This window comes from Panulirus ornatus, chromosome 9 (assembly GCF_036320965.1).
Source record: "Panulirus ornatus isolate Po-2019 chromosome 9, ASM3632096v1, whole genome shotgun sequence".
NCBI lineage: Eukaryota > Metazoa > Arthropoda > Malacostraca > Decapoda > Palinuridae > Panulirus > Panulirus ornatus.
The window spans coordinates 48,742,482-48,756,986 of record NC_092232.1 but is presented as its reverse complement, the minus strand read 5'-3'; the positions used below and the strand labels follow the sequence as shown (position 1 = coordinate 48,756,986).

Here is a 14,505-nt window from a genome sequence, read left to right as displayed (position 1 = left end):
TAAGGGGAGAGATATCAAGAAGGAACTGTGAGAGACAAGGGAAGAGATATAAGGTAGGAACTGTGAGAGATAAGGGAAGAGATATAAGGAAGGGACTGTGAGAGATAAGGGGAGAGATATCAAGAAGGAACTGTGAGAGACAAGAGGAGAGATATTAGGAAGGAACTGTGAGAGACAAGGGAAGAGATATAAAGAAGGAACTGTGAGAGATAAGAGAAGAGATATAAGGAAGGAACTGTGAGAGATAAGGGAAGAGATATAAGGAAGGGACTGTGAGAGATAAGTGAAGAGATACAAGGAAGGAACTGAGAGAGAAAAGGGGAGAGATATAAGGAAGGAACTGTGAGAGACAAGGGGAGAAATATAAGGAAGGAACTGTGAGAGATAAGGGAAGAGATATAAGGAAGGAACTGTGAGAGATAAGGGAAGAGATATAAGGAAGGAACTGTGAGAAATACAAGGAAGGAACTGTGAGAGACAAAAGGAAGAGATGCTTCGGAATGAAGCGAGATGGCGTGACGGAGGGAAGAAGTGCAGCTGGTGGCGCCACTGTAGCAGCCGTGTTGATGCAAGACGAACGGACCACTGAGCAGACATTGAAAGACGACAAGCAGAATGGAACACACGAACACGCGAGACGAAGGAACGGTGAAATGGAACATGACAAAGACGACGAAACAAAAGAGGAAGACATTCTAAGGATCATTCATACATTTACCTGAAGCCATTATTGAAAAACGAGTCAAAAGAATGAGAGGAGAAAGAGGAGGAGGAAGAGGGGGGGGGGGAAACAGTGATAGAATTAAGTGAAGAACTTGTGTGTTGCCATGAAAAGGAAGAGGAATGAAGTCTCTGAAGGGAGGGAGGGAAAGAGAGAGAGAGAGAGAGAGAGAGAGAGAGAGAGAGAGAGAGAGAGAGAGAGAGAGAGAGAGAGAGAGAGAGCCAGCGCAGTACCTGGGATCAAAGTGATTGAACACGTACCACAGGAGATGGGGTATGTGTGTGTGTGTGTGTGTGTGTGTGTGTGTGTGTGTGTGTGTGTGTGTGTGTGTGTGTGTACGGTCCAGTGTTTCGTCGTCGGGTTTACCCAGGTCACGGGAGACGAGGGTGTGGGGTCCAGGAGAGGTGAGCTGGTGCACGGCTACCTGATGTCCTACAGTCCGCGTGAGAGACCAGTGGACTTGAATAAAGCGTCAGGTGGAGGGAGGACCCTGCTGTACTGTGGACGCACGGAGGGGGTGGATGTGGCACACCCAGGAGGAGATGAGGACTGGTGCAACTGAGTGGTGAGTCAGAGGACTGTATGAAGATGACATGAGGTATGGTAATGCACAATGTGGATCGAAGGGTGTGTGTGTGTATGTGTGTGAGTGTGTGTGTGTGTGTGTGTGTGTGTGTGTGTGTGTGTGTGTGTCTATAAAGCCGATATTTTGATGCAAGGAGGACTATGGGTAAGGTCGGGAAGAGGAAGGATTTATATGGGAGTTTTGGCCTCATGCACCAGATACACCATGAACGCTACAGTGAACCCCTAGACTCAGTTGAAACCAGAGACGTCGGGTGCGAAATCATAGTGGAGTGGGATGAGTGACGGTGGGAAGGAGTGGTGGAATGGTGGAATGTGGGGGAGAGGTGGGAATATCTATGAGGTGGAGGGAGGAAGTGTTGGGAGACGTGAGGTGAGGAGAGGTTCTATAACCAGGCTCGTACACCAAGGCCAGAGGAAGAGTACGGTAGTTCAGGGAGGAGGGGAGGATGGATGTGGCTGAGGTGTAGTACACTATCTAAGAAGTGTTGAATGTCTTCGTGGCTGGCCGAAATGTTGGTGGAGGCCTGCCTGAGGGTAGATAAGGTGGCTTGGATGTGTAGCACCTGACGGAGGGAGGAAGGGGAAGGGGGAATGTTGTCCTGTGTGTGTGTGTGTGTGTGGTGAGGAGGAGGAGGAGGAGCAGCAGCAGCTACGTGCCACCAGGGAAAGAGCGGGAGAGGTGAGATGAGGTGACGAATGATGCCCACATGACTACATGACGGAGGAGGTGGTGACGCCCACATGACTACATGACGGAGGAGGTGGTGACGCCCACATGACTACATGACGGAGGAGGTGGTGACGCCCACATGACTACATGACGGAGGAGGTGGTGACGCCCACATGACTACATGACGGAGGAGGTGGTGACGCCCACATGACTACATGACGGAGGAGGTGGTGACGCCCACATGACTACATGACGGAGGAGGTGGTGACGCCCACATGACTACATGACGGAGGAGGTGGTGACGCCCACATGACTACATGACGGAGGAGGTGGTGGTGATCATCATCATCGTCAGGAGAGAGTGGAACTTGTGGGTGTGTGGATATGTGTGTGTGGGTGTGGGTGGGTGTGAGTGTGTGTGTGTGTGTGTGTGGGTGTGTTTGTAGGTGTGTGTGTGGGTGGGTGGGTTGTATGTGGGTGTGTGGGTGTGTGTGTGTGTTCCCGGACTCCGCCTCCGCAAGCGGTACCAACGCCACAGGGACGCTACCTTCGACGAGGCTGTACGGACGATGAGAGTACAGCGTCGCTCAGGGACCTCCCGGCCCTGCAAAGGATCTCACACATCCCTGTTACCGAATGAGGCGCAAGGTACTATCAGGGAAGAAACCTACGCCACTTCGAGGGAGAAAAAAGAGCCTCTCTTCGCTCCTTCCTAAGTTCCGAGTTTTGGAAAGTGATAATAAAGGAGGGGACGGATTTCTAGGCCCCCCCCCCCCACTCCCGCCCTCCTCAGCCACCTTCCAAATCCCCAGTGATGATGTGACCCATCTTAAATCCCTTATTTGCAAACCAATGTAGAAAACAGACGATACACCATGTCCTCAGGTTATACGACGAGAATGTCCACTGTGTCGTTATAATCTTTGAGTCAGACGATTCCTTGTGTGTTTTATAGGGAGAGAGAGAGAGAGAGAGAGAGAGAGAGAGAGAGAGAGAGAGAGAGAGAGAGAGAGAGAGAGAGAGAGAGAGAGAGAGAGAGAGAGAGAGAGTAACACTTAGACAGCTGAATCAACCAATGTCTTTGCCACAGCATCACTCCTACAGTAACAGTGTCATTCTCAAATGCAGTGAAATAAAGATCAAAATGTTCCCTCCATCATGTCGAGTGCTACTGAGTGCGGGGCGGTGTTGAGAACACGACCCAGGTGACGGGGCTCCTGCTGGTGCCACAGCAGGAGGGGGTGGGGGCCCGGTGCTGGTGCCACTAACACCTGTCTCCTCTTCCCTCCACAGAAAGAGAGGGTCATCAAGATCGAACTGACAGACTAGCGGCCCACCTGGAGGGAGGGTCTGAGGCGTGAAGTCAGCCATCGCAGCCAGCCACTACCAACACCCGTAGTCTGTGTGGCTACACTCACACTCCTGCCTCTACCTTCCTCCTCCTCCTGTGTGGCTACACTCACACTCCTGCCTCTACCTTCCTCCTCCTCCTGTGTGGCCACACTCACACTCCTGCCTCTACCTTCCTCCTCCTCCTGTGTGGCTACACTCACACTCCTGCCTCTACCTTCCTCCTCCTCCTGTGTGGCCAGACTCATACTCTTGCCTCTACCTTCCTCCTCCTCCTGTGTGGCCAGACTCATACTCCTGCCTCTACCCTCCTCCTCCTGTGTGGCCATACTCAATACTCCTGCCTCTCCTATGCAGAGTGTGTGGCCATACCTCTCCCCTCCTCTTGTAGCCTGTGTAGCCACATCCCACCCTCCCTCTCCCCTACAACCTGTGTGACCACAACCTCCTCCTCCTCCTCCCCATGCAACTTGTGTAGCGACATCCCTCCCACTTCCCTCCCACCTCCAACCCGGTTCGCAAAACCTCTCCCTTCCTCTTCCCCTTGCAACCTGCGTAACCACAACTCCCTCCCCTCACCTCCCCCTGAAACAACCCGTGTCGCCACAACCCTCCCCTCACCTTCCCCCCCTGAAACCACCTGTGTAAACACACACCCCTCTTCCATCCTACCTACAACTTGTGTGAGTACACACCCGCTATCCCCTACCTCTACAACCCTTGCAACCAAACTCCTCCCTTTCTCCTCCCTCTGCAACCGTGTGACCACACTCTCCCTCCCCCTGCAACCTGTACAGTCACACTCCTCCCCCACATCCCTCCTCCATGCAGCTCGCCTGAAGACGGAGGAGACGACTAAACCAAGAACTTATAGAGTCAGACTTATGGCAGAACTACAGGGCAGGTCTGCAGCAGAACTACAGGACAGGCCTACAGCAGAACTACAGGACAGGTCTACAGTAGAACTACAGGACAGGCCTACAGCAGAACTACAGGACAGGCCTAAAGTTCAGCTACAGGACAGGCCTACAGCAGAACTACAGGACAGGTCTACAGTAGAACTACAGGACAGGCCTACAGCAGAACTACAGGACAGGCCTAACGTTCAGCTACAGGGAAGACCTACAGCAGAACTACGGTACAGGTCTACTAGAGGATTAAAGGTCATGACTACAAGAAGGGCATGGGGAAGGCCCGCAACAAGAGGACCAGAGGACAGATCTACAAAAAAAAAAGACTACACGGCAGATCTACAAGCCAAGCACAGGAGGAGAGAAGATCTACGACGGAGGTGTAGTAAGGCAGGCCTTCATCAACACTACAGTGCAAATCTACACCGAAGGGTGTAGCCACAACTGAGGATTACGTCTACGAGAGACGCATAAGCCAGGCCTATGGTTAGAACACAGGGGTACATGTAGAGAAGTATGGGGCTCAGTCTATACGAAAATCTACAAGCCAGGGTGCACAGGAGGACCCAGGGCAAGGGCTACAGAGAGAAGACTCCCCAGGCGTTGCTTTACAAGCAGCCTCATGATCGTGGGCCATGTAAGACACTTACACGCATCGCCATTACTACCTCCTGACCTGACCCCAGCCAGCAAGCATAACGCCCCCTATGTTCTACACACACACACACGGGGCAGGGAGATGATCTGGCCAGTGTGTGTGTGTGTGCCTCACTCCTCCCACAAGCGCCCATCCTGTCACACACCGTGTGTGCTTTCTTCACACGCCAAAGCCTTCAGCAATTCCTCGTGTGTGACCATGTGTTTGACTGAAACTATGTGGCTGCCTTCCAAAAAAACACGTGTGTATAATATATATATATATATATATATATATATATATATATATATATATATATATATATATATATATATATATATATATATATATATATATATTAAATCAGATTTAGTGTTAAGGGTTTTGGCTGGGAGATGGTTGTACTATATGTCCGGACTGTGTATTTGAAATCATACATTAAACGGATTGAGGTCACTCAGAGCAGGAAGCCTGCGTGCTCCTCATCTGCTAGGCTGCGGGTGTGTGTGATCAGGGGTGTCTATCGCCAGCGGATGAGACGAGAGAGGCGAGAGGTTGCGAGGCAGTCAGGCAGGCAGTGCTTCACCGTTAGTGGCACTGGTGAGCACTGGAAGTCTTGCACTGCTGTCGGGGTGCCACACTAGCTTACCTCCACTAGCCAGACGTACCTCATCCAGCACCTCCAGGTTCCTGAAGGAGACCTTCCAGCCAGACGTGCCTCATCCAGCACCTCCAGGTTCCTGAAGGAGACCTTCCAGCCAGACGTGCCTCATCCAGCACCTCCAGGTTCCTGAAGGAGACCTTCCAGCCAGACGTGCCTCATCCAGCGCCTCATGATGGAGACCTTCCAGGCAGACGTGCCTCATCCAGCACCTCCTGGTTCCTGAAGGAGACCTTCCAGCCAGACGTGCCTCATCCAGCGCCTCCAGATTCCTGGGTCATGATGGAGACCTTCCAGCCAGACGTGCCTCATCCAGCACCTCCTGGTTCCTGGGTCATGATGGAGACCTTCCAGGCAGACGTGCCTCATCCAGCACCTCCTGGTTCCTGGGTCATGATGGAGACCTTCCAGCCAGACGTGCCTCATCCAGCATTTCCTGGTTCCTAATGGAGACCTTCCAGCCAGACGTGCCTCATCCAGCACGTCCAGGTTCCTAATGGAGACCTTCCAGCCAGACGTGCCTCATCCAGCGCCCCCTGGTTCCTGGGTCATGATGGAGACCTTCCAGCCAGACGTACCTCATCCAGCATCTCCTGGTTCCTGGGTCATGATGGAGACCTTCCAGCGAAACATGCCACATCCAGCGCCCCCTGGCTACTCTCGTGCCTGCTGGTGCTCAGCCAAGAGCGTACCACTCTTTTTTCTTCATCCCGCCGGCAAATATCACGCTCCACTGCCTTACATACCACCACCAGCTCAACGGAGGTCAGGCCGTCGTGAGAACACCGCCACCTCATGCGGGCGAGGGCATCATCGCATGACAGGGGGTGGGTCGTCCTGCATGACATCACGGCCTAGAGTGATGTCATCACGACGCATTCACAAGCTGGACGTCAACAAGCACGTCGCCCGCTCATAGGCGCTTGAGGCAGTGCATCAGCCACCGATCCAGACAGACCCCCTCCCCTTCTTGAGCACGACGATGCGGCCCTTGGGTGGGAGGTACCTCCAGCCTCGGACCCGACCCTTTGCGAAGGCCTCATGTCCAAAAGGCCAGACCCATCGTACTCAAGGGTTGTGTACTGTGGGGGGCCCTTTACCAAGGGCCGAGCTCGGGGGCTTCTGAGGAACACCCTGGGGCCTCGATGTGGTCTAGGGGCCACCTTCACCGTGCTGGTGAGGGTGACATGATCACGAAGGACAGACGTGTACATACATCACCTTCGTCAGTAGAGTCGTTGTAGGTAGCAAGATGTTCCCCTGAAGGGTTTTGAACCTTTGTAATATTCAATGTAAAAAAAAATAATAATAATAATAATAATAATAATAATAATAATAATAATAATAATAATGATAATAATAAACGTGATATTAGGCAGCTGTGAAGGTAGTTCTGAGCGGGGTAGGAGGAGGAGGAGGAGGAGGAGATCGTAATGAACATTTCAAATCACTCATTCTCAAATTGTCATATATTCTTATCATCATCCAGTCCCCTCATGCAGACTTCATACGCCATTTGGTATACTTATATAAATTTTGATACTTCATAAAAGGCGAGATGTTTATATTCTTTATATGATAATCATAAATCAGTCCTTTTTTTTTTTTCTTTCCCCCTTCTCTTCTTCGATCAGTGTTTTGTACAGAATATTTACCACTAGGGCAATAATCCTTGGGCATGATGAAGGAGGTTTCCCAGTGCCCAGGGGGGTTTGAGCTAGTCACATAGAAAATAAGGTGCTTCCTGTATCGTGTTAGGTACTGTAGTGACGGTCTGTTGTCATGACGCGAGAGGGGGCGCGGGGCGCGCGCCTCCGCCCTCCCCTGGACACTCCACGGGGGGTTTCTCGTTATGTTCCTGCCAGCCAGGCCCGTATGGCTCAACGATAAGTGTGATTCTCTCATTCAGCTGTCCAGGGTGTCAACAAGACCAGGCGGGCGACACCTCGTAGGTAACATGGTGCAGCAATATCTGCCAGAGAGAGAGAGAGAAAGAAAGAGGGAGACAGTGACTTGCTACTGACCTTGACTTACGCATGTCGCCCGAGTCTGTCCCTCTTTCTTTCTCTCTCTGTCTCGCTCTCAGCAGTCGTCCTGTACATCGTAAGTTGAGTAGCAATAATGTATAATAACGCTTCAGTTGTTGGCCGTGAGGGATGCGTGTAGTTTCTCCCATGTGCCCTTCCCTAACCAGGAGGCAAGGCAGGTGGGCAGCCAGCCCTGAACCTGGTGAGGTAGGTAATGATTCTCATGAGCTCAACACAGGGCAGCCCCAGCCTCCGGTGAGGCAGGGTCGGCCCTACTGATGAGGAGGAGGGGATGAATGTATAGCCAAGCAACAGATGATCTCACCCTGTCAAGTCGAGTCATGGACACATGAGCTGTTCCCTTGAGAGAAGGGGCGCACGTAAGTGTGGGGGAGGATACGTCACAGGAACCGACGGGTAACAAGGTCGACGGGTGCCAGGTGCAGGGTACAACGGGTGGACAAGCAGGAGGGTTGACATGCTGAAAATATCGATAAATGAGAAGGTGGATGTATACGAGGAGAGGCAAGAGAGGGAGTGGGCGTAATGAGACGACTGACAGGTACGGAGGGCGTCAGGGTGGGAGGGAATCTAGGTAGCGAGAAGGTTAGGCAGAATGGGTGTTGAGAGGCGGAGTTCGGTGGGTGGGTGGGTGGAGGTGCCGAATGTCAAGGAGGGTGGGAGGGAGCAAGAAGGTGTCCGTAAGAAGGAGGAGGAGGTGAGGCTGCAGGGTGAGTGTCTGGCAGGTGGTATGAGGGAGCAGCACCCGCTGCTGCTGGTTGTACTAAGGTTGTGTGTCACTCGCTGGGGTCCACATGGGAGGGGCAACTCTTGTATCTTGCTGTTCTCGCTTTCATAAATAATCCTACTATTGCTCACTAAGTGCCCGGGCACTCGTACTGTGATGTCCTGATGTGTTTTGTGGTGTTAATATACGCTTGCAGCTGAACCCGTGCCTCTCTTTCACTGCAAATTATTTAATAAAATATATTGAATTAATTTTCCCTTTTTTTTCTTTCATTTCCTCACTCTTCAGCTTCCATAAGACGCATACACGCACTGCCCATTAGCACGGAGACAATCCAGTCACTGAAGTAAATATGACCACACCAATGTAATACCTTGGCTTGTGTAATATATGAATATAAACAGTTAGCATACACAGAGGTATAACGCCCTTCGAACTCAGAGGTGTTGAAAAAGGTACCCGGATCTCACACCCTCTGCGTCGGTAGGCTGTAGGCAGCTGCAGCCCCCGAGGGAAGCACTACCCTCCTGATTTAGGAGAGCTGGAGTGATGGCCAGGAACCATCTTACACCCTCTGCATCAGTCGGCTGTAGGCAGCAGCCTCCCACGTACGTACAACCCCTTCTGACACAGGAGTGTCGAGTCAGTGATGCCCAGAGTCATCTCATACCTTCCGTGCCAGGATCACTGGTCTTACTTGCTGCATCATTAAACCTAACCTACGAGGCGACGCTTAACATCGCTACCCTACACCTATCCTAGTACCTCCTCCTCCTGTCTTCACACGTTTTCTATGATTACTTCCTCCTTCAGAAATACTTTAAACAAGGGCGCGGTAGAATCTGATATGTATTTGATCCCAATACCCAGCGTCGCGGAGCGCAATCAAACTCAAGGATTCCTTCTGACTCTGTTACCAACGAGAAGGGGAAGGCTGAGGAACCTAAGCACTAGTGACCCCCAGGAAACGGAGTTCTTTCTCCATTCGTCACCAACTTCCATCGTCTTTTCTCTCGCCTTTCTTTTACCGAACGCCATCTTCGTAGTGCCCTCTCCTAATACCTCTCATTCTTTCAGAAACCCAGCTGTCTATCCATTCTTACATGAATCGTTCTCACGTGACCTATGAGCCACCATCTCTACTCCAAATTGCTCGAGTGGCCGTAACGAATGGTCAAAGCCTCAATATGGTTCGACGTAAGAAGTGGAGTGCCACTGGGATCAGTTTTGGGGCCATTTTTCTTTCGCACATACAGTAACGACATTCATGATGGACTGTGTTTTAAAATATCAAAGCTCACAGAACCATACTGACCTGAGAAATATATCTACAACACGAACGGAACAGCTTCAACCATGGACTGGGCTTACAGGTGGCAAATGGATTTTAATATCGGTAAGTGCAAAGGTTTACATATCCATAGTAAAAAATAAAAAAAAAAAACGATAGGGTAACCTACAGTAAGAATTCTGTGGGGCTAAGTAAGGTAACTGTGGGAAAGGGTCTAAATGTGGTAATAGCTAATGATTCGAAGCCAAGTAAGCAGTGCACAGAAGCAGTATGGCTTCCGAGTTGATGAAAATAGTCCTCACTCTGTACAATTTACTGGTGCGTCCCCACCTTTGAGTATTGAATATCATGTTTAGTTTTGGTCACCCGTCTTGAAAAATGACAAGACAGGTCGACGAAAATACTGTTGACTGTTGACCCATAACAACATTTCGATCTCTGGGCACGATAGTACGACCAACGAACACAGCGTTACGACCCGTCTGCAAGACGAGACGACCTCTGGGTGTGAGGAGGTGGCGTTAGACCTCAAACCTTATTGATCAAGTCCAAGACCTGGACGTCACAGAATTGTCACAATGACGTAATTAAGAAAAAAAATATAACAATCTAGCCCTTTATATCCTCTTTGGCAGATGGTATATCATTTTTTTTTTTTTGCTTTCAGCTTCTGATGTCGTCATTATAACATATGCATTTGGAAATCTGATGGGCTTCTATGGAATATCACTGAATTACAATATATAAATAAAAAATTCTCCATAGAGTTGAGTTATGCCTTTAATTATAAATAACTAAAATCGTTTTCTTTATCACGATCAGACACATTTTCTATGTTACTATTTTTAACTATCAATGTTAAAGACGATAATTTACTGGTATTTACCAAGTTATGGTATGTAATTAATTCTTACACTCGCACACTCCTCCTGGTTCAGTAAGGTGGGTTCGTGAGACGCTATGACTTCGTCAATCGAGGACGAATGACATATTGCAAAGTCGACCTCCATTACATAAACCCAAGTTACATAACTCAGTTATGACTGTCTTAAGTCCTTTCCCAGTCCCTTTAATGGGTCACGTTCAACGTCCACATCATCAGATCCAAGACATGTACACAAGTAATCAAGACACAAACTTCAGTCTTAAAAAAAAGAGTAAAAAACAGGTAAATACACCCTAAGAAAACTTCATAGTTACGTAAGATATGCTCTTGGCACCACTCTACCCAAAGACTTCTAAGATACACCGATATACATTAATGTCTTAAATTTACGGTTGACGATTAGAAGCATCACTCCATCCCTTCATGATACAACTCCCATGCTAAAATCTACACCCCCAACCCGTAAGTGTACAAGATGACAAGAGGCTGCGAGAGGAAGTCAATAACCCGAGAAAATCGATAAACTCAAATTGTTAAGAAGCTTCCATGATCGCCATGCAGCGTCTCTCTCTCTCTCTCTCTCTCTCTCTCTCTCTCTCTCTCTCTCTCTCTCTCTCTCTCTCTCTCTCTCTCTCATTTCACATGACGTCATCCCCGTCGACAGGCTGCCTGCATGAGATCAACCAATCAACACTAAGGAATTAGCACAGACTAATGGGGCCCCACGTCTTTCCGAAGTTTCTCTGGCACGAACATTCCAGTCTTCCGTCGTGGTGTGACCGCACACGGGACAGGGGGCGCCCCGTACCACACCATCACCTCCTGAGGCTGGAAGTAAGACTTAGATGTCCAGTTCTTGCAGATCATCGGCTGAGCTAAGAACCCTGGCTGCCTGGCAAGCAACTGTTGGAGATTCATCATTGGAACTTGTGGGACTCGTCCGTGTTCGAAGTCTGGGCAGAGGACGCGATCATGTTGATATTCGCTGTTACTCCTGCTGCAGTAGCAAAGAGGAGGTGGAAGGGGAGGAGGTGAGGTGTAAGGAAGGAAAAGGAAAAGGGAAGGGGGGTGTTTTTAGCCCTCCTCTGACCCACCGACCTTGAACTGAAAACGAAAAGGGTGTTGTCAAAAGCGATTGTGGCTTGAAGTAACGCGCGTGCGCATGGTCAGGCGGCCGGAGACCAAACTATGAATATCTCCATCGATGACTGGAGGGAGGGAGAGAAGAGGGAGGGGAGGAGATTTGTAAGGGGGGAAATGGGGGATGGTGAATCTGGGAGAGGATTTAGGGAAGGTTTCCTGGAAGTATGTGGCGACCAGGTCAGGGTTCTGGACGAGAGGAGATGGGAGCGAAAATGCAGGCAGCACAGCTTCGCGTTCACCAAGTGTTCCCACGCAGCTGGTCCAGGTGAGGCGAAGGAGGCGAATCCAAATGGTATGGTTCCTACCCTCTGCCTGGTTTTCCAGTGTCGTGGGGGGAAGACATGAACACCCAGGTCTGCTGACGTTATTCGTATACTCTCTCTCTCTCTCTCTTGGGTGTTGAAGACCTTCTTCCCTTACTACACCTTACCCCGTTACCACACCAAAGGTAAACCCATCTTCTGTAAACCTGTATACGCTCAGAGTAGACTCCCGCTCGCCGGCCTCGGTATACAGGACCTCTGTATACCATCTCTCTCTCTCTCTCTCTCTCTCTCTCTCTCTCTCTCTCTCTCTCTCTCTCTCTCTCTCTCTCACACACACACTTACTTTAAACAGCCACCTAATTCCAACCCTTCATCACGTAGTATGTTCTGAACCCTTGAATACGAACGGTACGACCCTTGAGCACGACGGTACGACCCTTGAGCACGGCGGTACGACCCTTGAACACGACGGTACGACCCTTGAACACGAACGTTACGACCCTTGAGCACGGCGGTGCGACCCCTGATCACGACGGTGCGACCCTTGAGCACGGCTGTACGACCCTTGAACACGAACGGTACGACCCTTAAGCACGGCTGTACGACCCTTGATTACGACGGTAAGACCTTTGAGCACGACGGTACGACCACTTGGCTATGGTGGTCTGGCCCCTGACCTGACCGAAAGGGCAAGTCAGTCAAGTAGTGGACGTGTCCCAGGCGAGGTGGTAACATCGGAGTTTAATTTCATCAAGAATCTTCTCCCTCCAAAGGAGTCCATCCTTTCCCGGCTCCTGACTGTAGTGCTGCCTTGAAGCTGGAGGAACCCCTGGAGATATCCCACTACATAAAGAAGAAAGAAAACGGCTCACGCATCTTCCGCGTGTTGTAGGTAACGAAGAGAGGCAATGGGAGGCTGGAAGTCCTCCCTTACTGTATTATTTTCCACAGAGAACGGAGGAGGAAGCCAAGCAAATGTGTTATTGTATTTTCCCGCCCTAAAGCCCAGTCAAGAGTTCTGGAGGATATCTCGCTCTCGCAGGAAGTCGCGAACATCCTCCTCTTGGATGATAAGAGGGACGGAAGGAAGGGGGTGCTGAGGTCCGGACATTCAGGAGGGTGAGAGGCATGCACAGGCTGGAGTAAATGGGTGTGGTGTGGTCTATTGGTGAATACCGTACTGTCAGCGGGACGGAAGGAAGGGGGTGCTGAGGTCCGAACATTCAGGAGGGCGAGAGGCATGCACAGGCTGGAGTAAATTGGTGTGGTGTGGTCTACTGGAGAATGCCGTACTGTCAGCGGGAAGCACCAGGACAGACGGGGTGAGCCATTAATTGGTCTGTGGGTATACAGGGTGTCGAAAACTGCTCTAGGGTTTAATTATAGGTCCTCGGGTGTTTGAGGGAAATATTTTCGCAGCTTCGCTTTGCGTGGAAAAAAAAAAAAAAGAGAGGGCGGTGTCATAACGGCCCATCTCCGTGTGGCTGACCTCCACAGGGAAACTACGAAGAAGCGGCAGCTAGGAGTGTGCAGCTGGGCCTGGTTTTAATGGCTGGGTCACCTGCCGACTTCTAAGAGCAGAGGCCGAAGTAATACCTCGAGAAGAGAGAGAGAGAGAGAGGGTAGCAACGTCACCGTAGACAGAAAGGAACGATTCAAGATAGGTAATACAAGGAGAGTCATCAAACTGGAAGGCTTTTGATACTATTACTATAAGCGGGAGGCCTGAACAGGAGCCACCTCAGATATGCGAGCAGTACTCCACACGGAGGGGTGAACGAGGCCCCCTTACATGTGAAAGAGTTGCCGCACTTAAGTATAAAAACCCTCAGAGTTTGGGGGGAAGATAGAATTTACGATGGACTGGCAGAGACTGTCATGACGTATGGTTGACTTAGGAAGAAGAGAGGTTTAATGCACCTCCTGCATGCTTAAAAAGGCGAGTGTGATCTCAAAAAATGCACCTCCTGCATGTTTAAAAAGGCGAGTGTGATCTCAAAAAAAAACATAGTCGATCCATCAAGGATCTCTTGTGGAAGTCAGAGGAAAGGGGGCAGTGGTGCCACGGTCCATACCCGTAGCCCATGATCCGTGAGAGAGAGAGAGAGAGAGAGAGAGAGAGAGAGAGAGAGAGAGAGAGAGAGAGAGAGAGAGAGAGAGAGAGAGAGAGAGAGAGAGGAATTGACTCTGGACTTGCAGACTGATTGATTTTTTCCCTAGTGTCGTCCCCGGCAAGCCTACTGTGCACCCCAGCGTTCGTCCTGTGAGCGGGAGCGCAAAAGGATCACTACAGGAGGGGACCACATAGGGTCTTACACAGACCCCCCCAGTGGGTTTTCGCAGAGATGACCTCCTTCATGCTTTCCGAACGTGGCGAGGGTAACAAGCAGGGACCATTCACTAAGCAACATTCGTGGAGGATTTAGTAACACCCACCCTCGTCTGTTGAACACCATCTGTCTCGTGCCTCTCCTCATATCTTACTTCTCTCTGAACCACGGTTGTCTAATTACATGATCTCACTAAGCCTCTTCTTCATACCCAGTTATAATAACCTCCACTCACAATTCCGGGACGTCATACCCAGTTATAATAACCTCCACTCA

General features: G+C 50.3%; 2 protein-coding genes across 6 annotated transcripts in view; one reads left to right on the top strand and one right to left on the bottom strand.

Annotated features, from left to right (window-relative positions):
• Positions 1 to 8,565, top strand: part of LOC139750399 (uncharacterized) — a 109,050-nt gene extending 100,485 nt beyond the window's left edge. For all 5 annotated transcript variants that reach the window (XM_071665148.1, XM_071665144.1, XM_071665145.1 and 2 more), the window contains one exon: positions 3,273 to 8,565. In XM_071665148.1, the coding sequence (XP_071521249.1) occupies positions 3,273 to 3,308 (36 nt within the window). In that variant the 3' untranslated portion in view covers positions 3,309 to 8,565. The remainder of the gene's footprint in view (positions 1 to 3,272) is intronic.
• Positions 1 to 14,505, bottom strand: part of LOC139750403 (retinol dehydrogenase 12-like) — a 367,894-nt gene that overhangs the window by 300,302 nt on the left and 53,087 nt on the right. The gene's annotated exons all lie outside the window — the stretch shown is intronic.